This window comes from Taudactylus pleione, unplaced genomic scaffold, assembly GCF_031769625.1.
Source record: "Taudactylus pleione unplaced genomic scaffold, aTauple2 ptg000129l, whole genome shotgun sequence".
NCBI classification, from domain to species: Eukaryota; Metazoa; Chordata; class Amphibia; order Anura; family Myobatrachidae; genus Taudactylus; species Taudactylus pleione.
This window is the reverse complement of record NW_028284531.1, coordinates 4,977,074-5,002,736: the sequence shown is the minus strand read 5'-3', so window position 1 is coordinate 5,002,736 and position 25,663 is coordinate 4,977,074. Positions and strand designations below refer to the sequence as shown.

At 41.8% G+C, this 25,663-nt stretch overlaps 1 protein-coding gene and 1 pseudogene across 4 annotated transcripts in view; one reads left to right on the top strand and one right to left on the bottom strand.

Moving 5' to 3' along the window:
- SLC12A1 (solute carrier family 12 member 1) overlaps positions 1 to 25,663 on the bottom strand; it is a 140,314-nt gene that overhangs the window by 71,622 nt on the left and 43,029 nt on the right. For all 4 annotated transcript variants that reach the window (XM_088472793.1, XM_088472792.1, XM_088472790.1 and 1 more), the window contains 4 exons: positions 18,074 to 18,225; positions 10,384 to 10,491; positions 8,676 to 8,799; positions 6,189 to 6,290 (listed from right to left, as the gene is read on the bottom strand). In XM_088472793.1, the coding sequence (XP_088328919.1) occupies positions 6,189 to 6,290; positions 8,676 to 8,799; positions 10,384 to 10,491; positions 18,074 to 18,225 (486 nt within the window). The remainder of the gene's footprint in view (positions 1 to 6,188; positions 6,291 to 8,675; positions 8,800 to 10,383; positions 10,492 to 18,073; positions 18,226 to 25,663) is intronic.
- On the top strand, positions 22,504 to 23,332 carry LOC148523598 (uncharacterized; annotated as a pseudogene).

The following is a 25,663-nucleotide window of genomic DNA, read 5'->3' as shown; positions in this document are numbered from 1 at the left end:
AAGGGGCACTACTGTGGGCATTGTGTAAAAGGGTCACTACTGTGGGCATTGTGTAAAAGGGGCACTACTGTGTGTCGTAACATAAATAAGAGACACTACTTTATGGTGTAATGTGAATCAGGCCCTACGTGCGGTGTAATGTGAATAAGATTGTGCACTGTGACTCCTTGGGCCGTAGCCCACTATGTAAACAAGTACTGTGACTCTGCTGGCCGTACCCCACTGGGTGGGTGCACTACTTTTCATTTCTGCCACTGCTGTGTGGCAATGTGTCATAGATGTACTTTATACTGTGGTGTCTGTGTCGTTGTGCTGCTGCTCTGTCGCTTAGGAACCAGTCAGCTCACTGCAACCTTTGGCCAATAATGTTGAAAACAATATTATGAGCTGTTATATGGTCTAAATTGACTGGAAATTAATGTTATTGAGGTTCTTAATACTCTAGGAAGAAAAAAAAGACCAGTTTATGTGATTTTAGCTTTTTTTGTCAATTTTTGTAAAAAAATCCAAATCCAAATCCAAATCCAAAGCCAGTCACCGCAGTTTGGCAAATCCAAATCCAAATCCAAAGCCGGACGACGAATTAGAACCAAATCCAAATCCAAATCCGGCAAAAATGGTCCGGCGCACATCCCTAGTTGTAACAGATTCGACATTCCCCTCCCTCACCTCAGTGGCAAACGCAGGATTTCTAGAGGGGGGTTTCCAAATGCTCGATTTTAGAGTGAGTGTGGCCAGTCCATGAAGAGGGTATGATTAGCAGTTAACCAGCTTTAATATGCGTCATACAAAGTATATTGTGTCATAATTCCAGCAGATATAGGATCAGCGATCACAGTAAGCCATTAGGTGCCGCAGTAGGACCATCTTGCCTGAGTTGAAGTGAATGTATTTTATTTTAGATGTGGGCTCCATTCCAAGAACATGCAGCACTAGTAAAATTCTATTATATTACTATTTCTATTGTGGTAATGGTGTGGGCTGGGGAGGGGGGTTTCCAGGCAGACGGAAACCCCCCCCTGCGTGTGCCTATGCACCTGTGCAGAAATACAATCCCTCCCTCACACCTGTAGTAACACATTATCCTCAGGGGCGTAGAGAGTCCTGCCAGGCCCAGGCAAAAAGGGGGCATGGTCTAATTGTGGGAGGTGTGGTCACACCCCCTTGAGCAAAATAAAATAATAGACAACACTTTTGCAGCGCCGCATAGCTGCGCGCTGGGAAGGGGGGCGCTGTGAGCCCCTCAACCCGGTGCAAAGCCAGGGGGGGGGCGCGATCATTGTGATCGTTCCCCCCCACAGGCATAGGAGACTGCTACGGCTGCTGCTCATCAGCCGCGAGCAGTCTCCCACTGCAGCTCAGCATACGCTGTGTGCTGGGCTGCTGTGAGGGAGAAGGGAGCGGGGGCTGTGCCAGACCCGGGCCCCTGCCGGGCCCCTCTAGGAAGCCCGGGCAAATAGTACCACTTTCCCCCTCGGCACCCCTGATTATCCTCACTCACACCTATAGTAAGTCATTAAGGGCTCTATTTACTACAATCCGCATTGGTAATGCAGATTGTAGTGTGATATTACCGAGTGAATTCGCATTGCGAATTCAGGCAATATCACAGGGATTTACTACAAATCCCTTGCAGGGACAGAGAAAGCTCTGTCCCTGCGAATCCCCTCCACACACCAGTCATGGTATTTTCGCAAAAAAATGCCGTGACAAGTGCCCCGCGCATGCGCCGATCGGGCGCCGCTGCTCCCCCCCGGTGCTAAGCCCTGCCCCCATCGCAAAGCCCCACCCCCAACAATTGCGGACCCCCTGCGACCCCCCCCTCTCCCTTAATTACACTTACCTGCATGATCCGGGCTCCGGTGATGTCCTCCATGTCCTCCGGGTTAGCTGACATCCCACAGTGCACTGGAACCCTGTCAGGTGACGACCAGGCCGCAGTGCAGCATGGGAGACCAGCTGACTGGAGAGAGGACATCACCGGAGCCCCGAACTCTGGTCCCTGGAGTCAGGTACGTTTTTTTTTTTTTTACTTTTTTTTACTGTGAATCAGTGTGTGGTCTGTTTAGACCACACAGCTGATTACTGGGGCCGGCTCCAGGCTCTGCTCTCCCCGTCAGAGCGGAGCAGGAGTCCGGTAACCGGGGGAGACCCTGGATAACGCCACCTCCAGGTGGCGTTATTATCACAGGGCTTTCCCTGGTATTTTTTCACATTTTATTTTTAGTAACTTTGGCCAGATCACTTTGCCCATTACCATTATGGGAAATGCGATCTGCTTACTAAAAATAAGTGATACTTAGGGGTTGGAGTAGAATTTTACGAATTCTACTCCAATTGCCCTTTAGTAACTATAGGTGATACTAAAATAATGTGAAAAGGGTGTGAAAACACCCTTTTTCACTTTATTTTAGTAAAAATAATGTTAATAAATAGAGCTCTAAATCTTGTGTCAAAACTGTGAAAGATTACCACTTTAGCAAAATCTGACAATATAACATTGGGCCCAAATAGTCTCTTTTTGTCTTCTTTGCACTGTGGAGCTGATTCAGACCTGCTCGCTAGGATGCGATCACTCGTAGCTGGCCGATTTTGCAATCTGAGCATGCGTATGCATCGCAATGTGTGTGCACGAACCAGTGCGAGAGATCGGGAAGCGTACGCTCGCTGCGCATAGACAGCCCAGCAGAGTGAGTGACAGGAGAAGTCGTTTGTGGGTGGTGACAGGGGCTGGCTGCTAGAAATGGGGGAGTGGAGGTGCGAACGCAGGCGCGCCTGAGTGTCTCAATGCCGTTTCAGAGTCATGCATACTTAAAGGGCAGCGTCATAGTACACCTCACTTGGTTGTATTTCACACTGAAGTGATCGCAGTGCTTGCGGCATGGTATAGTCAACCTCAAGCGCTGCGATCGCATCCGATGGTACCCCATGTACTGATGTTTTCATGCACTTCCAGGAGATGACGTGCTCAAGTGGGCATCTTATGAATGGCTGGTGAGCGTCTGCATACACTGATGGATCGCACGCCAAGACACAGTGGGCGTGCTGATGCCTTGCCGTGCGATCGCCTGCCTTGCTGGGCGTGCGCTAGATTTGCATACGCAGGGTATGAGCGAACGCATCTAGCTAGTGGGTCTGTTGAGCTCCAGTGTCTCCATGGTTTATATCACTAAACTATAGTTGTTTGATTAGCTGCACAGTGCAACTAAAGGACCCCATTGTATGCTTATAGACCTGCACCGCAAAACCAATCCCTGCAGAGCACAAAAACAATAAGCAAAGATGCCTTTTTATTCTGTGTAAAACACTAAATCTAGGATTTAGAAAAGTTTATTAAACATTGCAAACCAAGGTCTTATTTAATTCCCTTTATCCCTCAAAGTGATTGTTTCTTGCCAATATTGCCATTAAATATCATGTTAGCATCACAGGCTTAGTTAATATTCTGTCATCTTTTTAAATACATAATCAATACAGTAATGCAGAAATGTGTTTCAGAGATATAGTTTGTAAAAAGGGTATTGACATTCCTGCCACTGCAGATTCTACTAACAGTACAAAGGGATGTACTAAACCTGTCTCTCCAGGCTACTGTATTCCAGTATGCTCTCCCAGTACTATTTATTGCATGGAGCATGCATAGGCCAAGTGATTGCTCGTTAATATGAGATTTGTCACTTAAATAGTTTTTAATTTCAAATATTGTATTTATTTTGTTTTATAGAATATGCTGTAAAATAGACTACATTTTAGTAACAATTTTTCAACATGTTATTCATATTCCAGTCACACAGCATAAAATCCACAGAAAGCTCATCTATAATGTTATATTTTTGTAATATGAGGACTTGACTATGGTTATGATACAGATGCAGAGATTTATAAGAGCATTTAAAGAGGACAAATGGAGGTGTTGCCCGTAGCAACCAGATTTTACGAGTTACTGTATATTTACTAAAGTGAGGGTTTATAGAAGTGGAGGTGTTTCCCATAGCAACCAATCAGATTCTACTTATCATTTATCGAGCACCTTCTAGAAGATAATAGCTAAAAAAACCTATTTGGTTGTTGTGGGCAACATCTATACTTCTATAAACCTGCACTTTAGTAAATATACCCTTAGCTATCATCTGAGATATTTTAGAATGCACTAAAAGGTTTGGTTATTCTCTTCCAGAATATATTTGTTACTTTCCACCCAGTGGTAGACCCAGGAAGTGTGAGCACAGACTCAACTCTCTGTCTCACTCCTCCATGGCATGCCTATATACTGTGTGCAACTGCGGGTGTATCTGCTTACAAAATGCTATATTCCAGTGTCAGCGGCTGTGACGGGGGGGGCACCAAATTATAACTTGCCTCTGGGCGTCTAGGATGAATTTACGCCACTGACAGCATGTGTTTTTGTTTTATAGTGGATGGAGTTGCCCGGCCACCGCTTGGCTGTAGCATTTCATGATGAATGTAAACTAGTGATAGTAATGCTTGGCAATCTATGCAAAAGTTAAAAAAGAGCTTTAATTTAGCCAGAGGATATACATTGTATTCTAATAAATGTTGAGGTGTTCCTTTTATTAGCAGCTGTCCACTAACTCCTTTTTGTTTGGCACAATTACCAAATTTTTATACAACCTCAATTGTATCATTAGTACCCTCTTATGTCCCCTGTTATATGAAAATTTCAAAATGCTATTTATAAAGCAGTACTTATATGTGTTTGGGGGTTTTACTGTAAACAGTCTCTAAATATTCAGCTGCGGACGCAGTAGCTATCGCAGCCGCTTGAATAGTAGCAGCTGTGATAGCTGTAATATGGTAATGCAGCAGAAGACGTCATGCCTCCTGCATGCATTACTGATCCGAGATGCATTGTAGAGCGCAGTATCGGATCATCTGTGATACCATCAGCCGGCTAAGTGACCTATGGACTCACGCAATTAAAACATACTCGCAACACTTCCTTGAGGCGGATCTTTTCTGTGCGTATGCAAAGTAGCTGCCTAATTTATGGACAGAATGATCTGTCCACGAACGGAAAGAATTATCTGCTCTCATACCCTCTGCAAAGGTGTGTGTGCACAGTGCTGTGCAAGGTGGAGTGCATGGTGCTGTGCAAGGTGCAGTGCATGGTGCTGTGCAAGGTGCAGTGCATGGTGCTGGGCAAGGTGCAGTGCATGGTGCTGGGCAAGGTGCAGTGCATGGTGCTGGGCAAGGTGCAGTGCATGGTGCTGGGTAAGGTGCATGCATGGTGCTGTGCAAGGTGCTGGGCAAGGTGCATGCATGGTGCTGGGCAAGGTGCAGTGCATGGTGCTGGGCAAGGTGCAGTGCATGGTGCTGGGCAAGGTGTAGTGCATGGTGCTGGGCAAGGTGCAGTGCATGGTGCTGGGCAAGGTGCAGTGCATGCTGCTGGGCAAGGTGCATGCATGGTGCTGTGCAAGGTGCTGTGCATGGTGCTGGGCAAGGTGCATGCATGGTACTGGGCAAGGTGCATGCATGGTGCTGTGCAAGGTGCAGTGCATGGTGCTGGGCAAGGTACAGTGCATGGTGCTGTGCAAGGTGCAGTGCATGGTGCTGGGCAAGGTGCAGTGCATGGTGTGGGCAAGGTGCAGTGCATGGTGTGGGCAAGGTGCAGTGCATGGTGCAGTGCATGGTGTGGGCAAGGTGCAGTGCATGGTGTGGGCAAGGTGCTGTGCATGGTGTTGGGCAAGGTGCTGTGCATGTGCAGTCTGCTGATAATCGCCAGAGACATCTTGAAAAGTTTTGTGGCTCAAAATCAGCCCCATAAATAAATGTAGGAAGAATAACTGAGGGATCAACAAGCAATATTTAAAATATGTTGTAATTAAGTGGGTGGATAAAATGTGTTATTAGGCATTACTTTCCTGGTGACATGTCTGTTATAGGCAACAAGCCTACAGAATGAGCTTCTATACAAATCAATAGCAATAATCACAATGCGCCATGCTGAAATGTATCCACTCATCGGCAAGCGCCCATTATAACTGAGCTTCAGTGCTAGTGTAATGTATGACCCTGTTGGGAAGCATAGGACCTCGGAAAAACATTATAATCACTATTTCAATAAATTCTAATAAAAACTCCAATAAATTGTATATATAACCCTGAGATAGAATTATGCACTTTATATCCACAGTCACAAGTGCTTCTAGTGAACTCATTATACTGACCTGGAGATTTTGCATATGAAGCATGGAAACACGAAAAATTGATCAGAGCATAAGAGGCCAAGAAGAAGTTGGAGATGATGGGTGCGATCGCATTCAGCTCGGCTATAAGAAGAAAAGGAAATGTTATACATACGAGCTGTATTTGCACATTATGCTACTGTATTATTGACATCTAAACTCTCTTTTTTCTTTAATTTTAATTTGGACAGGTCAATAATTGTGAAAAACCTGCCTGTCTGGTATGTTTCTGCAAGAAGTCTAATGATGGAATCTTTGGGGTATATTTACTAAAGTGAGAGTTTTTGGAAGTGGAGATGTTGCCCATAGCAACCAATCGGATTCTACTTTACATTAAACTAGCATCTTCTAGAAGATAATAGCTAGAATCTGATTGGTTGCTATGGGCAACATCTCCACTTCCAAAAACTCTCACTTTAGTAAATATACCCCTTCGTGTCCATCCTTTTTCCTTCCCTTTAACAAAGCTTCCTCTTGGAAGTTAGATAATCACATGTATGCATAATATTTAATTAGGGAAAATAAAATCATTTGTGAGTAAGGGGTGAGGGGGAGAAGGATGAGGAGAACAGTAACACCAGAGAGTTTTCATGAGAGTTTATTTTCTTTAAAAAAAAAAAAAAAACAAAGACAATAATGGATTTTTTTCTTTCATTTTCTGGGAAGATGCATTCAGTAGCTGACACTGTTACAAAAGTTATGCAAAGACTTAAGTTGAGTACACACTCTACGATGTGTGTACCCAGCAATGGCACAAAGCGATGGAATGATACACTGCGCCGTCTGTACACACTGCACGATGCGGTGTATGAAGGCGTTATGTGTGCTTCCATGCTGTATGTAGCAGCATGGCGTGGTTCATTGATGAACGACCCATGGGAATGCGGGATCGAGCATACACACTGTGTGATCCACGCAATATATCATTCCGATCTGCGTTGATATGATATATCATGCGAGGGGTCGCATAGTGCGTACCCAGCTTTACAGACAAGATTTCATTATAAAAAAAAATTCTTTCATAATCTCTTTATGTGAAATGAGAAAAATTATTGAAAAATTCAAAAACATAGGGTTCGAGAGTCTTCAAAAATTATGCCCTTCTATATACTAATATACTACCAAATGGCTCTGGCTTACAATACTTATGCTAATATTTAAGTACATTTTTCATGTATCCTGAAAAAGCTAAACTGTACTAGAACTAATATATAGATAATTAGATATATATAAAATTGTGTATGTATGTTCCCGATAAACTCGAGAACTACTGTACTGAACCGATTTTGATCGGGTTTTCACTGAAATGTTCATTGAGATCCTTTGAGTAACATAGGCTATGAATCATCTCGGTATCATGTTAATTGGCTACATACACACACACACTGTCACTGCATGCTGTACATACATCATCCATACATCACACTGTATAGAAATCACTGTCACCGCATGCTGTACATACATCATCCATACATCACACTGTATAGAAATCACTGTTACTGCATGCTGTACATACATCATCCTTACATCACACTGTATAGAAATCACTGTTACTATATGCTGTACATACATCATCCATACATCACATTGTATAGAAATCACTGACACTGCATGCTGTACATACATCATCCATACATCACACTGTATAGAAATCACTGTTACTACATGCTGTACATACATCATCCATACATCACACTGTATAGAAATCACTGTCACCGCATGCTGTACATACATCATCCTTACATCACACTGTATAGAAATCACTATTACTGCATGCTGTACATACATCATCCATACATCACACTGTATAGAAATCACTGTTACTACATGCTGTACATACATCATCCATACATCACACTGTATAGATATCACTATTACTGCATGCTGTACATACATCATCCATACATCACACTGTATAGAAATCACTGTTACTACATGCTGTACATACATCATCCATACATCACACTGTATAGATATCACTGACACTGCATGCTGTACATACATCATCCATACATCACACTGTATAGAAATCACTGTTACTACATGCTGTACATACATCATCCATACATCACACTGTATAGATATCACTGACACTGCATGCTGTACATACATCATCCTTACATCACACTGTATAGAAATCACTGTCACCGCATGCTGTACATACATCATCCTTACATCACACTGTATAGAAATCACTGACACTGCATGCTGTATATACTGTATACCCTCAATAAAAACAGGACTAAAATAAGTTATTTTTAGAACAGTTATACCAGGGTATAACAGCATTATAACAGTATATGTGGAGAATAGAATTTAAACGTGCTAATTACTAGTATGTAGCACCTAAAAGTTTTACAGGCACGAATCCACAAACACAATGCTATTCTGGCTGTCCATATTTGTATACAATCAGATTCAGAAACATGAATAAAATGAACACGTGCTGTTAAAAATGAATGTACTAACCAATCAGAATAAAGGCCACTGCAATAATAAACGTAAGAACGTATCCTCTGATTGGTTCGTTGTTTTTTCCGTGACCTTTAGCGAAAAAGTGAAGTGCTCTATAAATGTTATCCTTGCAGAGAGCCTGTAGGGAAATCAATACACACACTTAACTTATTTCTTTGCTATAAAAATGTTCCAATCCACTCTATGACCCTTCATTACTTAGATAATTCACTGTTGCGAACTGATTGCAAAAAGGCTGCCATCATAGGTTACATTAAATTTTATAGGTACTGCCGTATAATATTTAACCAGATAATCATTGAGACTGAACATTTTTAAGATGCAGTATAAAATTGCTAACATCTCATGTAGTGAAAGGACTGTGGCACTGTTGACTGAAGCACAAGTAACTCTTGCGGATTTTAGAACTAATATTACATGTCATTACACCATAACCTGACTGCTCCTCACCAGTTCATTAAGGTCAAATTTTTGTGTCTGCACAGAAGCCAGTTAATGTTTGCGAATGGTAAGTATTGGCTTCAATCAAATAAATAAGAGTGTATAAAGTGAAAATTAAATCAATTTCAGCAATGATCTCCATTTAAAAAACAATTGTATATTTTCTTAGTTGGGAAAAACACACATTTGAGTCTTCATATATTAATTATGTACTGTTCACCATTACGCAAATACGCCCTAAGTGTACTAGACCTGCATTAGCTCACCCCTTCCCTCCTCGGTAACGTCTCTCTAGTTGTAAGCTGGAGCAAGTGCCAGATTCAAGCAAAGCTGCATATGTACTGTACATGTATGTGCTCCCTGCTTTCTGGCCATGTGCAGAACCAGTTTGTATATCTTACACTACACAAACTGGCAAAAGTCCAACTCAGCATTAGTCCCTTTGTGAGCAGAACTGATCTTCATGAACCCGCCAACTTACTACAGCCCCCATTTACTAATGATTGCTATTGCAATGCGATCTAGGCATGACTTTACCAGCCATGATCGCATTGCAATATGCGATCATAGCACCCGGATGTATCACCCGGCACATGCAGGGACACGGGCTCTGAAAGGGCACTGAAAGGGCTGCTCAGCTGATGAGTAGGAGGGGGTGGGGGGGCGGAGCCGGGTCCCCCCAGCAAGCCCGGGTAATTAGTACCCGCTCCCCTCCCCCTCTTGGCGCCCCTGGATCTAGCTAATGCTGGATTCCTTTACTAGTTCACATATAATGGGGGAGATGTACCAAAGCTTGGAGAGAGGTAAAGTGAAGAGAGATAAAGTGCCAACCAATCAGTAGAAGTAGGAGATAACCAAACTACAGTACTGCTCAATTTTGCCATCCTTATCAATTTCTATAGGGACAGCGAACTGCAGTAATTTACCAAGCTTTCTAAACAATTTGCTTTTCTGAGCTAGGTCCTATCACTAACACTATCTTCAGATGGTGTTAGCCACTGTAGCCTACAGGATCCTTCCTTAGCAGCCTATACATTGCGAATGTTTGTCCCGATGTCCACCCATGTGGAGTAGGTCATCTGGGTCAGATCCTGATAGTAAAGAGCCAGCCCTGTGTTGACAGTTATATGACTTGCTCCCAGACAAGGATTGTCTTCGCAAAGAACAAAAAGTCATTATAACATGCATCACCTTGTTATGGTTTATTAAAACAAGAATGTCCAGCGTAATGGTGAAATCTCTGTATATATTTTCCTCATACCTGAAATACTTTGGGTGCACTGACGAGAGATGCCAGAGCCGAAGACAGTGTGGCTGAGAAAATGCCTGCAATGATCAGAGGGCCAAATCCCGAAACCATACTCATTACCTAGAGAGGTAAAGAAAACATTCCATGTTGTATAGAAGATTGCGGGGAACCTGAGAACACTGAGAGCTGTGGTATTACAGTAACGTTATTATTATGAGAACATAAAAGCACTCAAAGTACATTACATAAAGCACGGCTGTGTGAGGGTGTGCAGTTTTATCTATGCCACACAAATGGGATGCACACCTTGAAATAAACTGTTTAAATGTTTCCGCCATCGATGGTTTTCCAGCTATGGTAGTTAGGGCCTGATTCAGACCCACTCGCGAGCGGCTGTCCGCTCGCAAGTGGGTCGATGTTCTGCACTGAGCATGCGCACGACGGAGGGAGCTCCGTCGTGCGCATGCGCCAGACGCGACGAGCAAAGGAAAGTCCTTCGCTCGTTGTGTCTGATCAAAGGGGGCGTGCTGTCAATGTTGATTGACAGCACGCCCCCTTTGGTAGGCGTGCCGGGGGCGTGCCTCCCTGACGGGGGCGTTCCCACGGGAACGCCTCCCGTCAGAAGCCGGCCCACTGACATCACTAGTGATGTCAGTCGGAGTGATTTTGGCTCTGATAGAGCCAAAATCACTCCGGAGCTTGCGGTTGAAAACCTCAACCGCAGGCTCCGGCTCGCAGTTTCGATGGTCGCGATGGTCATGACCATCGCGGCCATCAAACTGCACGCTCGTATAGCCTGTGGGTGGTGACCCACAGCTATACGAGCGTCCAGGAGGACGCTCCATTTTCATGGAGGGCGGCCCTCATTCAGAGCGTGCGCTCTGCTCAGAGCGTACGGCTCTGAATGAGGGCCTTAGTCGGAAACCATTGATAGCCGACACATTGATGGACATCCTTATTCAGCAGTGTTAATCCACCAACATGCAGCAGTGTTGCTGAAGCCCCTCCCTTTTTATTCACATTCACTGGAAGAGTCAAAGGGGAGGGGCAGTGACAACAACGCTGACTGTTGGACACAGGTCAGTGGTTGTAGTTCCAAAGCTAGGTACACACTGGAGCGCCGGGTATTAGTTCAACATCGGAACGAATGCCCATCAACGGTGATTGTGTGTCCACACTGGACGACATTAATGAACGACGTAACGATCACCATTAACAATGCTTGGCCGCTAGCAATATCGCTAGGTTTGATGTGCAGCACATAAAACCTGGCGACCATCGCTAGCAACCGCGGGAGCGCGCAACCATGCATACATACTGAGCGATGTAGGTGATATGTAGTTAAGAAATGGCATATCGTCCTGATATCGCTCCAGTGTGTACCTAGATAAGTTGTTGTGGGGTTTTTTGGAGTTCTTCTTTGAGATAATGAATAATGCCCTTGAAAAACTGCTATAAAGCTATATGCTTCTCCTCTCTCTGTGCTATAAATGATTATAGCATTGTTTACATTAGCTGATTGTATTGGCTGGAGCTCCTGTGACAATGATCTCACATGATGGGCCAAATCATACATGCCTACTCTCCCGGGAATCGCGGGAGGCTCCCGATTTTTCAGGTAACCCCCCGCGATCCCGGAAGAGTAGGCATATCTCCCGCATCCCGCCCACTTCCTAGTGAAGTGGGCAGGATGGGGAGATTTTACCTGAAATTATCGGGTCCGTCGGGAAGGGACGGGGCTAAATTAGGCAAATCGCGTCATTTAGCCCCGCCCCCTCCTCACGGACCCGCGAATCACGGGGGTTTTCTGTAAAGGGGGCGGGGGGCCTAATGCTGTCTATCGTCTGGCCCCGCCCCCCGAAGAGGAGAGCAGCAGGTCCCCTCCTGCTGCTCCTGGAAAGCTGCCCAGCAATGTAGGTAAGTATGGGCCAAATGTAATAGGGTGAGAGTTTAGAACATGTGAGAATTTAGCAGTAATCTCCCACATTGGTTCAGTTTTATCTTCAAAATGGGAAAACATCTGGGTGAGAGATTAAATCGTGAGAGTATTTTTAGTCTAAAAACAGAATAGTTTGGAAGTTCTCAGACTCTATTACATTGGCTTTGAGTTTAAAAAGTGTGAGAGATTACTGCTAAACTCTCACATTTTCTAAACTCTCACCCTATTACATTTGGCACGATATCTCAGAAGACCATCTTGAAAGCAGGAATATTTCCCAAAGTCTGATGATGTTGCAGATAGTTTCTTAGGGGTGCAATGTGCAGGTTTCTGCCACTACAAAGCATGATAACTTACATCAATAGTATTTACACCTGTCCAGAAGATGGTTAATTTCATGATGCAAATAGGAGAGATTATGGGGCCTATGTATCAAAGCTTGATGAGAGATAAAATTGTGAGATATAAATCACCAACCGAACAACTTCTAACTTACATTTTATAGGCTGTGTTGGAAAAATGACATTTAAGCTGCATACACACGTAAAGATTTTCTGTACAACCATCCAACTATTAGATTGGTTGGAATGAAAATCTGGTAACGTATGGGAGTAAATGATAATCAGCAATTTGCTCCTAAATGCCAGAAAACAAATGAAAATGGTCGTCAGACACGTTTGTTAAATGTTTGATCTAAACAATTTGTTCAAACAACAGTTTTTGTCCTTTTTCCGGCATTTGGGAGCAAATTGCTGATTGTCATTTGCTTTCATGCCTTACCAGATTTTCATTCCAACCAATCAACTAGTTGGATGGTAGGACAGAAAATCTTTACGTGTGTATGCAGCATTAGGAGCTGATTGGTTAATACTTTTTCTCTCACAATTTTATATCTCAACAAGCTTTGATACATAGGCCACTAAGGGTCTTATGTAATATCCTGCAAGATGCAGACACAGGTGCAATACCAGCAAGAGTTAGCCCAGATTTTGAAAGTGCTAATAATTATAACAGAAAAAAGTTTTACATTTTAAATTATTGCCTCTTTAAAAATATTGCTTGACTCACCAGATTCACCCCTCGTACTCGCATTTCGCAGGGAATAACATAAGGCGCTATGTATTCAATAACATTTTGTCTAGTTAAGTGCGCACAGTGCTTACAAATGAACAATAATTTATCAATACAATACTTCCCAAAAGACTCCAGTCGGGATCCCGTATGAAGTTGTCAAATTGCAGCGGCAGTATTTTCATAAATATGCAAAACATAAAAATTGTCCAAACATAGTGTAATACAATCTCGATACAATTTATTCAGATACTTTCTATTATAAAAATAAGAATAAGATGGGAATATTTTCCACAATGTCCTTCACAGATAGTTACATATATTCCAAACATACAGTTCTCTTTTAATGCAAATAATGCACACATAAAATAATATAATTTGCTCTAACACGAGGGCGGCTGCTCCTCACTATAGTGATCAAAATGGGGAATAACCAGAAGTCCCTTATACAAGGGTCCGTAGTTTTAAAGATGGAGGTCTCCGGATAACCTCTAACTCATGGTCCTTATTAGGGGGTCTCTCCTCTGCAATTTCTCCCAAATAGATGGTCCTGTCACTGTGTACCAATGTGTCTCAGGAGACAACTGCTCCCTTCCTCAAGGTAAAGTGACATGTATTGAAATGATCAACTTTTATACCTCTCCTTAGATGAACTTCCGGGTCATAGGTCAAAATTATCTTTTTACTTAAAACCTTCACAAATCAATTAACAAACACTCTGGACTATAGAGTGCAATGTCCTTCATTTGTTTCTTAAAACCTAGCTTACAAATCTATCTAGTGTGTTTTAAAACTATATTTTCATATGTTATCGCCAGACCAGAAGTGCGTCATCTCTATCCACTGCTGGCAGTGGATAGAGACTAAGCGAGAAGGAGGCTTGATATTGCCGCTGTGGGGGAGACCTCAGAGAGCGGACCGCGTCACGGGCGAGAAAGGGATTGCCGATACCGGAAGTGGAAATGACGCCCTTCAGGTCCGGGATAACATATGAAAATATAGTTTTAAGACACGCTAGATAGATTTGTAAGCTAGTTTTTAAGAAACAATGAAGGACATTGCACTCTATAGTCCAGAGTGTTTGTTAATTGATTTGTGAAGGTTTTAAGTAAAAAGATAATTTTGACCTATGACCCGGAAGTTCATCTAAGGAGAGGTATAAAAGTTGATCATTTCAATATATGTCACTTTACCTTGAGGAAGGGAGCAGTTGTCTCCTGAAACGCGTTGGTACACAGTGACAGGACCATCTATTTGGGAGAAATTGCAGAGGAGAGACCCCCTAATAAGGACCCTGAGTTAGAGGTTATCCGGAGACCTCCATCTTTAAAACTACGGGTCCTTCTATAAGGGACTTCTGGTAATTCCCCATTTTGATCACTATAGCGAGGAACAGCAGCCCTCGTGTTAGAACAAATTATATTATTTTATGTGTGCATTATTTGCATTAAAAGAGAACTGTATGTTTGGAATATATGTAACTATCTGTGAAGGACATTGTGGAAAACATTCCCATCTTAGTCTTATTTTTATAATAGAAAGTATCTGAATAAATTGTATCGAGATTGTATTACACTATGTTTGGATGATTTTTATGTTTTGCATATTTATGAAAATACTGCCACTGCAATTTGACAACTTCATACGGGATCCCGACTGGAGTCCTATGGGAAGTATTGTATTGATAATTTATTGTTCATTTGTAAGCACTGTGCGCACTTAACTAGACAAAATTTTATTGAATACATATGTCTCAGTACTGAAGGGTGGTACTATTTATGACTAGTCATCTGCAGCAAAGATAAGTGCTAGGCGCCCGTGAAACACCACTCACCCCACGAATTGTATAAGGCCCTATATGTCTATGATACACATTAATTGTAACATACATTTATGTACAAAGTGTCTGCCTAGAAATCTGTTTAATGAGCAGTTGTGTGTGAAGCTGGCTACACACTTGTCCAATTCTCATCCAATCCAACTTCCAACCTACCAGTTGGTCAGACATTGGTAGAGTGTGTACACTCACACAACTTCTGGTTTCAATCCTGGTCGTCTGGTCTTGCCAAAAGGTTTTTAAACTTGCTGAAAAATCAGGAGCACAGATCGCCGATCACCAGACCAACATAGCAGTGCGCACGCTCCTGAGACTAGTTTCACCATTTTTTCTCCCAATTCATCTCTGTGAGTGGCAGCCGGTCTGCCAGAAACTGGAGAAGTGTGTACCATGACACAATCCTTTTGGCAGATGGTTTGTGCAGATGCAGATTGTAGATTTGAAGCAAAATTGGACAGGTGTGAATGCATAGATTGGGTGTTGTCTCTGCGACCTAGGGGGTGATGTATTAAGCCTTGCAGGGGTATTCAATATGGAGCGAAAACTCAATTTCTGCGATGTTTTCGCTCGGATGACGTCATTATCGCCGTTTTTACTTTTACACCGTATTCAATTTGGAAACTTTTCGCGGGTGCAAAAAGTATATTGCATTAGACCCTGCGAAAAAGTATCACCAAGGAATGGGTGGCGAAAAAAAGTGCAGAATTGGGGTTTTGGGGTGCAACATTTCGGGAACCCCCGTGCAGCCTTCAGACAGTCCCCCAAAGGTAATCTGCGTAATAAAAAATAAAAAATTAAGGGCACCCCAAAAATTGACTTTGAAAAAGGGGGCGGAAAAAAAAGTTGGGGTACAAACTTAAAAAACAGGGAACTTTACTCTGGGGGGGGTCCCCAAGTATGCCCCAAGTGTTTTTTTTATTGCAGGTGTTTGCGGCAGGTGGGTTTTTCACAATTTTTTTAAGTCACTTTAGCAACTTTAAAATATGCTGAACCCCATTTTCAAGTACCCCAATTTGATGACCATAGTTGTTTTGCCCCAAAAAACCTTCTAAATGCTCTTCTGCATCACCTTAATCAAAGCCGCATTTATGCACCAGCCGCGGCTATTAGAAACCCCAATTTCCTTCAATAGTTAAAAATGGGGGTACCCATAGTGATCCCCCATGTCTACACATCTTTAGGGGGGTCCCTAGAATATTTGCAGAAAATTCCCGTTTTTTGTTGAACCTGTAAAAAAAAGTAGCAAAAATGTAGAACAAAAATTACATAAGGTCCCCCCCCAAAAGCCAAACCAGCCCCAGGCTTGCCAGCCAGTGGTGGTTTCTAAAAATATGGGGAACAAAATGTGTAGGGATCCACCGTATTTTAGAAACCAACACCAGGCTGCAGGGACTAGTGATGGTTTTAAATATAGGGGGAAAAAAAGACGTGGGGTACCCCCTATATTTAAGACCAGCACCAGACCTAGCCGACCGGGGTGTAATGCCACAGCCCGGAGACCCAATCACCGGGGCTCCAGGTCCAAAGCATTACACCCCAAGTCGGTCAAGGCAACCCGGTGATCTCGGGGGAGTCGGGGACCCCTCAAAAAATGGTCCCCCCCTCTCCCGAGCACGACAGGCTTACGCTGAAGCCTGGAGCTCATCCCCATACCCCTGGAGCGGTGGGCATGGGGGTAATAGGGGGACCAAATAATGTAACACTATTGTACTTTAAAGTGAAACTACAAGTATCAGCATGCCTGCCATTTTGCACTTGTGGAACTACAAGTGCCAGCAGACATGCGGCACCTGTAATTTCACTGTAAAATAAATAGTTAAAAAAAGACAAAACACACACACCGTGACAGTATAACTTTATTACACACACCTACGCAAAGTAGCGGCAGGTGCATTTTTGCAGAATTTAAAAAAAATAACTTTAGGGACATAAAAATATGCTAGTACCCATTTTCATGTACCCCAAATTTGATGGGACCACTTTTAAAAATGAAAAAAAAAAGCTAAATGCTCTTCTGCATCACTTCTTCAAAGTCGGGAAAAAAACACCTGCCGCGCCTATTTAAAAACTCCTACTTTCTTCTGCAGGCAAAAACGGGGGTACCCATAGTCATCCCCGAGGTCTGGACGTCTTTAGAGGGGTCCTACAATTATTTCCCAAAAATTCCTATTTGTTTTCGCCGATCCAAGTATCGCCGGGTCCCATTTTCGACGATTTCATATTGAATACGGGGATAAGCGGGAGCGCGCGCGATACTTTTTTGCCGGAAAAAGCTCCAATGTGCGGCGAAAACTTTGACGCTGAAGTTTATGTTTCATATTGAATACCCCTATTTGAGAGATAAAAGTACCAACAATCAGCTCCTAACTGTCAGTTTACAGACTGTAATTTTGAAAAATGACAGTTAGGAGCTAATTGGTTGGTACTTTATCTCTCTCCACTGTATCTCTATCCAAGAGTAGGATCCATGACCCCCTAGGTCTCCAGTAGGATTGTGTCAACAGTCTGATCTGGTGTTGGCTTCCCGGAGGATTGGACAAGTGTGTACCCAGTTTAAGTGGCAGATCCACTTTAAATAAATAGATTTTGCAATCTTTTTTCAATAAATTACATATTGTTATCTCAGTGGTAAGGGAGAAGTTAAATCAAAGTAAAGGATTAATAAAGTGTAATCTGTTATTTTGGAAATTAATCTAAACTATTTTTTATTAGGAATTATATTAACACAGAGGCACAATTGTGAAGCTAAATAGAAAGTTATTGGCAATAACCAAAATACGCTATAAAATGCCCCATTATGTTTTATGCCTAGTAAATGTGCATTGCGGTTTTAGCTCTCAGTGATCAATACTCACTTGAAAGTTATTCATCAGCCCATATTTACACTTCTCAATTTCACATATGGAGAAATTATATCCAAGTGTGCAGGCAGCCGACCCATTGCATTGTAAGAAAGAAGTGATAGTGTCATTCACGCTTCCAGTGGCATCACGCACTACGGATGCAGCTATAGAAATAGAATGGTGCAGCATTATAGGGCTATTCCCTTCATTTCTTGTAAAATGCCATTTTATTGAAAAAAGAAAGATAAAATATTAAGCCATTGTTGTTGCAACTCTAGGGGGTACATTTACAAAGCAGACATATGAGGATAAGCTGGTTAAACCACAAAGGATAGGTAAGTCTTGTATAAATAAAGAGTCAATTTAAGTCTCTAAATATATATCAGGTCGGCAATATCTTTAGGCTGAGTTTTCTAAGAGCAAAATTATGTGAGTCTATAATGTAGATGTTGTGCAAATCAAGATGCTGTAGGTGCCACCTCCATCACAGCGGAGACCACCTTGGGAACAAGGAACGCAGTATAAGGGTATTTTTTGGATACTATATTGCAGTCTAGGTAAGGTGGAATTTTCTTACCCAGTTACGGTGTCTGCTGGTCCATCTCCTCCCTGCGTCCCAGTCAGCTGTGTGGATGTGAATGAAGGGCCCAATATGTGCAGCATAGACACTGACTCAGTGTGACTTGCTTTAAACAATTGATATAATGTAGATTCTAATACATAGACAAATTCACCCCTAATCCAGTGGTGATGGATTAACATAAAAACATAGGCAGGTAGGTAAATGCCCCAACGCGTTTCGTCCCTCCTGGTGACTATTTCAAGGGCAAATGTTCACTGTTCTGCTCTTACCGTCTTAAATAGCGGGTCTCTTCATTAATTATGCCTCAATGTGCGGTGCTGCACCGTACTTCCGGGTTCCATGGGACGCGTATGCGCAATGCATGTGTCTGATCGTCTTGTGCATGGGGTTGTACAGACATCATTGTGGGCATCAGTCATATGTCCCGTCCAGTGTGAATCAGGGAAAGCTGTCTTACACTTAATCAATGTAATATGGGCTCCGCTATCTGCACTGATGTCTGCAACAGTGGAGACGGACATTTTTGGTAGGTTTATCTCAATATGATGTGCATTGTTTGTGCTACTCTATATGTACGTGTAGCCTGTCCCTTAAGAAGGGATGACGGCGGCCATTTTGCATTGGTCCATAGCATATTAGATAACGGTATATATGTCTGGATCAATCCTAAAAATTTTAAGTATTTTGTATCATCAAAATGTGGCACAGGCATTTAATATTGGGATTAGTTTTATAAGATATGCATGGGTGTTTGGGACATTCTTTGTTAACAACTAGTCGGTCCTTCAAATGTTCCTAACACTGGTCATTTTGGGTCAGTGTATTATATGTTAAATAGTAACATACATACCCCCCAAAAAATCCTAGAGGTATATATTATAATACTGATATATGGTAATGGTGAGAAGAAGGCACCAACTATTCTACCATAAATGGCCTGAGATACAGTAAAATATGATCCTAATATGTAGTGAGTAGTGTTCAGACTTTAAATAAAATAACAATATAAGATATATTTATGTATGTCCATATGAATTTAAATGGACTGACAAGAAACGTAGGGTACCCGGTAAACTGCCCTAATTGTAATGTAAGGGGATATGATTACCATGGGGATGTAAAGCAGATGGATTTAAGTTGCTAAGGAATAAATCTATGGATCTATATGCAAACCTTCAGGGTGTAGTGTTTGTAAGTCATAGATCCATCTACTCTCCACATTGTCTATTTTCTTTTTTCTGTTTCCTCCTCTCCAATTGTAATGAATTTTGTCGATAACTATGAATTTTAGACCCTTAGAATTGCAATGATGAGTGGTTTTGAAGTGTTCCGAGACACTGTGATTCTCAAAGCCCTTTGATATGTTTCTGAGGTGCTCATTGATACGGACCTTCAGGGTTCTTGTTGTACGTCCTACGTACTGTAGTCCACAAGAGCACTCCAGAAGATAAATTAGATTGTCACTATCGCAGGATAAGGTCCCTCTGATATTAAATTCCTTCTTGGTCTGGTTTGATATTATGGTAGAGGTGGGTTTTGTGCTTTTATATCTTAATTTTGTGCAGTTTACACACCTCCCACAGTAGTAAAAACCCTCTCTCATGAGGTTTCCTTCTAGGGTCCTTTGTATGGCTCCCTTGTCAATCTTAAAATGATTCTGGACCAAGTTTTTCTTTATGTCAGGGGCTTTATGGAACACTACATCTGGTCTATTTTGTAGTATGGTTTTTAAACTCCTATCCATTTCCAGGATTGCCAGTGTTTCTTGAGTATTTGTTTCACTTTATGTGAGGCTCTGGTGTATTCTGTCACAAAGTAGACCTTATCTTTCCCATTTGTTAAAGTTAGATCTTTGGTGGAATGTTCCAGTAATTGTTCCCTAGATGTAGCTTCTAAGTTTTTAAATGCTTCTTCTACTTCCCCCGTTTTGTAATTTTTCTCCTCAAATTTCCTTTTAAGATCCATACCCTGTTTTTTTTTTTTAAATATGTTTTTATTGGGATTTTCAAACATTTTAGTTATATCCATACCCTGTTTAATGTAGTCAGCTGTATTAGTGCAATTCCATCTCAGACATGTGAACTGCTCTTTGGGGATCCCCTTTATCTAACAGGGATGGTGATTACTATGAGCCAAGATGTAACTATTCACATAAACATGTTTGTAGTGTGTTCTTGTGTGGAGTTTAGAATCTGTGACAAAAATTCCAAATCTAGAAAGTCAACCTTAGCGCTACTGTAGACAGAAGTGAATTTCAGGTTCTTATCGTTATTGTTAATGTATGCTAGAAATTGTATTAACAATGTTTCATCCCCTCTCCGGATACACAGTACATCATCTATGTACCTCTTGCATAGGACCAAGTTCGCCCCAAGTTCAGCATTGGACCAGATCTTATTGTCCTCCCATTGGCTCATAAAGTGATTAGCGTATCTCAGGGCAAACTTGGTCCCCATAGCTGTCCCTCTCCACTGCAGATAAAAATTGCCATCGAACCACATGTAGTTGTGCGTTAAAATGTATTCTATTCCATACAGTATAAATTCACTTTGTTCTATTTCTAGCTCTCCATCTTGATTAAGGAAATAATTGACACTATCAAGGCCCTGTTTATGGTCAATTATGGTATAGAGCGAAGTGACGTCGCTGGTCAAAAGCCAGAGAGATCGTCACTCCATTCAAAAAACAACTGGAACTGTGACTCATTGGACTATGCCACATGTTGCCAGTCCTCCAGGATCCAATTAGTGATGTCACAAGCCCAGGTGAGGAACTGTGTCTGGTGTTGTAGTGTTAACAGGGGCACTCTTGTGGGTCTTCTGCTCCCATATCCCATAGAAGCTAAAGAATGCTGCACTGACCTGCTGGATATGCGCCTGGTACCTCCTGCATTGAATGTGTATGTGATTTGAGCAGGTGTCGCTTGTCTGTTACCACGGACAATTCTGGTCAGACGCTACTGGTCACTATCATTAAGCACCTGCGATTGGCCACTGCGCTGTCCACGGTGGATAGTAATGCCTTCCCTGAGGTATTCCCGGTACACACATGACACTGTATTTTGAGGAATTTTGAATGTCTGCACAACTTCGGAAATGGAATGTCCCATCCATAGGGAACCCACTATCATGCCCTGTTCGAACTCCGATAATTCACATTGCCTTGCCATGTGAAACCTCGCCAGTGTTCAAACTGCCTCATGAGATAACAACTGATACAGGTCTGGGCATTTTCAAGACGTCACAGTATGGTGACGCCACCTACCATTAGCTTTACATACTGCTATCTCATTACTTTTGGCACTCACATATAAAGTAACAAAACAATAGTTGATAAACCACTGTTCTTCCCATGCACGCTCTTACAGTTCTAATTACTACAGTAAACATTGCATTTAGATCATTGTAGTATCTATATAGATAGTTTATGTGCATTGTCATGTAAATAGTAAGATTAGGTAGTGTACCTTTAAGGATCCTGCAACATACAAGGACATGTGATCAGGAAGTGGAGAGATATACAAAAAGTAAGAGAAAGGAGAACAGCCATGAGGAGATGATGTCTTATCTACCTGTACTAATGCAAGTATCACTACTAATAAATACTGTAAGTTACATAAACTACTTGATGAGCCATTGCTATGAAGAAAGGTACATCAGGATATAACAACTGGCGACGAGGATAAACTTTTCATTACTCACACTCAAGCTACCTTACTCACAGTCACCATGGCTGACATGCTAGCATTAATTCCTCAGTTTCTGCATGTTGATGCTCCTAATGCTGCAGAATTATGGAGAATTTATAATTCCTAAATGACTGGCATGGGCTTGCACTGTTTGATAATTTTATTGAAGCTATGGGAGTAACTACTGACAGCAAAAAGAAAAGCATGCTTGTTATCAGTGCTGGATTTATGAACTTTATGATACTATGCCAGAGGCAGACACCAGGGACTATACCAAATGCAGGGACTCTTTGATTGCCTATTTTGCTCCAAAATGCAGCCTATCACATTCCAAATATATGTTCAGGACAGCTATGCAACTGCAAACTGAATCTGTTGATGCATATATTACTAGATTAAGGATTCTTGCCAGAACATGTCAGTTCCATGATGTTGAAGATGAAATTAAGCAGCAGCTAATTGCATTTGGTACATGTGGAAAGTTGAGCAGACGTGCTCTTAAATCTGAAATAACGCTGACAGAGCTGCAGCAATATGCTAGAAGTCTTGAACTTTCAGAAACACATGCTAAGGACATGGAGGGGGACATGAACCAGCTGGAAGTGTGCAATAAATTACATACTGACACAAGTGGCTATATGGAGTCGAGTAAATCTAGATCATGTTACAGGTGTGGACGCTCCTATCCACATTCTGGAGACTGTCCTGCACTGGTAATATTTGCACTGCATGTGGCAAACTGAATCACTTTTCCTCTGTTTGCAAATCCAAAGAAACCAAATCACCCAAACAATCTTCACAGCAATTTAAATCTAGGAGAAAGACAGTGTGGATTCTATATTGTCTCCAACTGCAGAATCATCTGATAGTGATAATATGCCAGAAGGCTTTATCTACATGATTCATCAAGTCGGCAAAAAGAAGGTGTCCAAAAACTGACATCACCCTAGACAACACTTGTGTTGAATTTCTAATAGATTCCGGTGCTTCTGTAAATCTAATGGATGCTATCAGTTTCAAGAAGCTGCATGGCAAGGTGGTATGGAATCCAACATCTGTAAGAATATTCACTTATGGTAATAAACAACCCCTTCCCTTACATGGTTCTATTGACGTTATTGCATGCATCAATGACAAACTGACAAAAGCATTATTTTTTGTCACTAAATATGCAAGAGGCAATCTCTTGGGATTTGATACTGCATCACAATTGGGTCTTATACAAATTGTTACCCACACTCACAATTACACACCTGTTACACCTGACACTTCCAATTCCACTACTGTCCTACATGAACCAAAACCACTTCGAAGTGATGTGGATGTTTTACTGCAGGAATATGATCATCTTTTTCACGGCATTGGGAAACTATCAAGTTCATCTTCACATTGATCACTCAGTTATACCAATTGCTCAAGAACATCGCTGCATTCCTATCAACATAAGGAAACAAGTGGAAGAGGAAATACAGACTCTTGGACTTAGATATCATTGAAAAGGTATCTGGCCCAACACCATGGGTATCACCTACTGTGGTTGTGCCCAAACCAGGTCAACCAAATGCAGTGAGAATATGTGTTGATATGCGTCGTCCTAATGTTGCTATTAAAAGAGAGCGCCATATTGCTCCTACTATGGATGATATTATACATCGACTCACAGGTGCACGTTTCTTTTCGAAATTGGATTTAAATAAAGGTTATCATCAACTGGAACTTGATGAAGAGTCGCGACAAATAACAACATTCTCAACTCATGTTGGGCAACGTAGATAAAAACGGCTGTCATTTGGAATCATATTGCAGCAGAGGTATTTCAAAATTCTATCCGTCAAGTCATACAGTCAGTTCAAAATGGCATCAATTACAGTGATGATATTCTGTTTTTTGGAGCAACGCTCCAGGAACATGATGCGGCTCTGCGTCAAGTGTTTCAGTGTCTTCAAGACAGGAATTTAACACTGAATAAAGACAAATGTGTCTTTCTTCAACAGAAGCTCAAATTTTTTGGTCACATTTTCTCTGAAGATGGAGTGAGTCCTGATCCACAAAAAGTTCAGGCTATTACAAAAATGTCGAAACCTACCAATGCTGGTAAAGTAAAGTCACTTCTTGGGATGACTAACTATTGTTCCCAATTCATTCCAAATTACGCCACTTTGACAGCCCCACTTAGGGAACTCACAAAGAAAAATGCTAAATTCTTATGGACTTCCTCTCAATCGCAAGCATTTGATGACATAAAACGATGTCTGCAGGATAGTGTCACAATGTCATATTACAACACTGCTTGGAAAACAGAACTTATTGTGGATGCTAGTCCTGTGGGGTTAGGAGCTATCTTGACTCCGGTGAATACCCATGGGGATCATCACATTTGCGAGTCGCAGTTTGACAGAGGTGGAAAGACACTACTCCCAGCCAGAAAGGGAAGTTCTTGCAGTAGTCTGGGGTTGTGAACGCTTTCATCTCTATATGGCATTGACTATAAATTATTGATTATACAGCGATGGGGCTTACGTTTACAGGCAAACAAGTTCTCCATCATTCATAGAGCTGGCGCTGATAATCCTTCACATTGCATGTCTAGACACCCTTGCCTTCTGACATCTCACAGTCTACTTCAGTGGAGGAGTATGTAAACTTTATTATCAACAATTCAATTCCTGATTCACTTACTAGTGACAGCATCAAAGAGGCTTCTTCATCAGATAGAGTATTGTCAGCAGTAAAACACTGTATTATTTCCAATGATTGGCAGTTGGAACAAGACTTTAGAGCATTTCATAAACATTGTCAAGAACTAATTGTGCATGATGATTCAATCATTCTCAGAGGTGACAAAATTGTCATTTCAGCTGTTTTGAGAAAGCAAGTAATTGATATTGCCCATGCCAGTCATTTAGGAATTATAAAGACCAAACAACTTTTACGTGAAAAGGTATGGTTTCCCTCCATGGAGCAACATGTTGAATCAGAAATCCGAAACTGCATGACATACACCCTTCTTTCTACGCAACCAAACAGTGAACCATTACGAATGACTGACCTACCTGACAATGTCTGGGAAAATGTTGATGTTGACTTCTATGGCCCATTATACAATGGTATATACATACTAGTAGCTGTGGATGAATATTCACGATATCCTGTTCTTGAAATCATATCTTCAACATCTGCCACATCTGTTTTACCAGCGTTGGATAAAATATTCACTACTTATGGAATTCCAGGAACAATTAAGACAGATAATGGTCCGCCATTTCAAGAGGCTGATTTCAGCAAATTCATGAAACATTTTGGAATTCGACACCAAAAAATTACTCCCCTG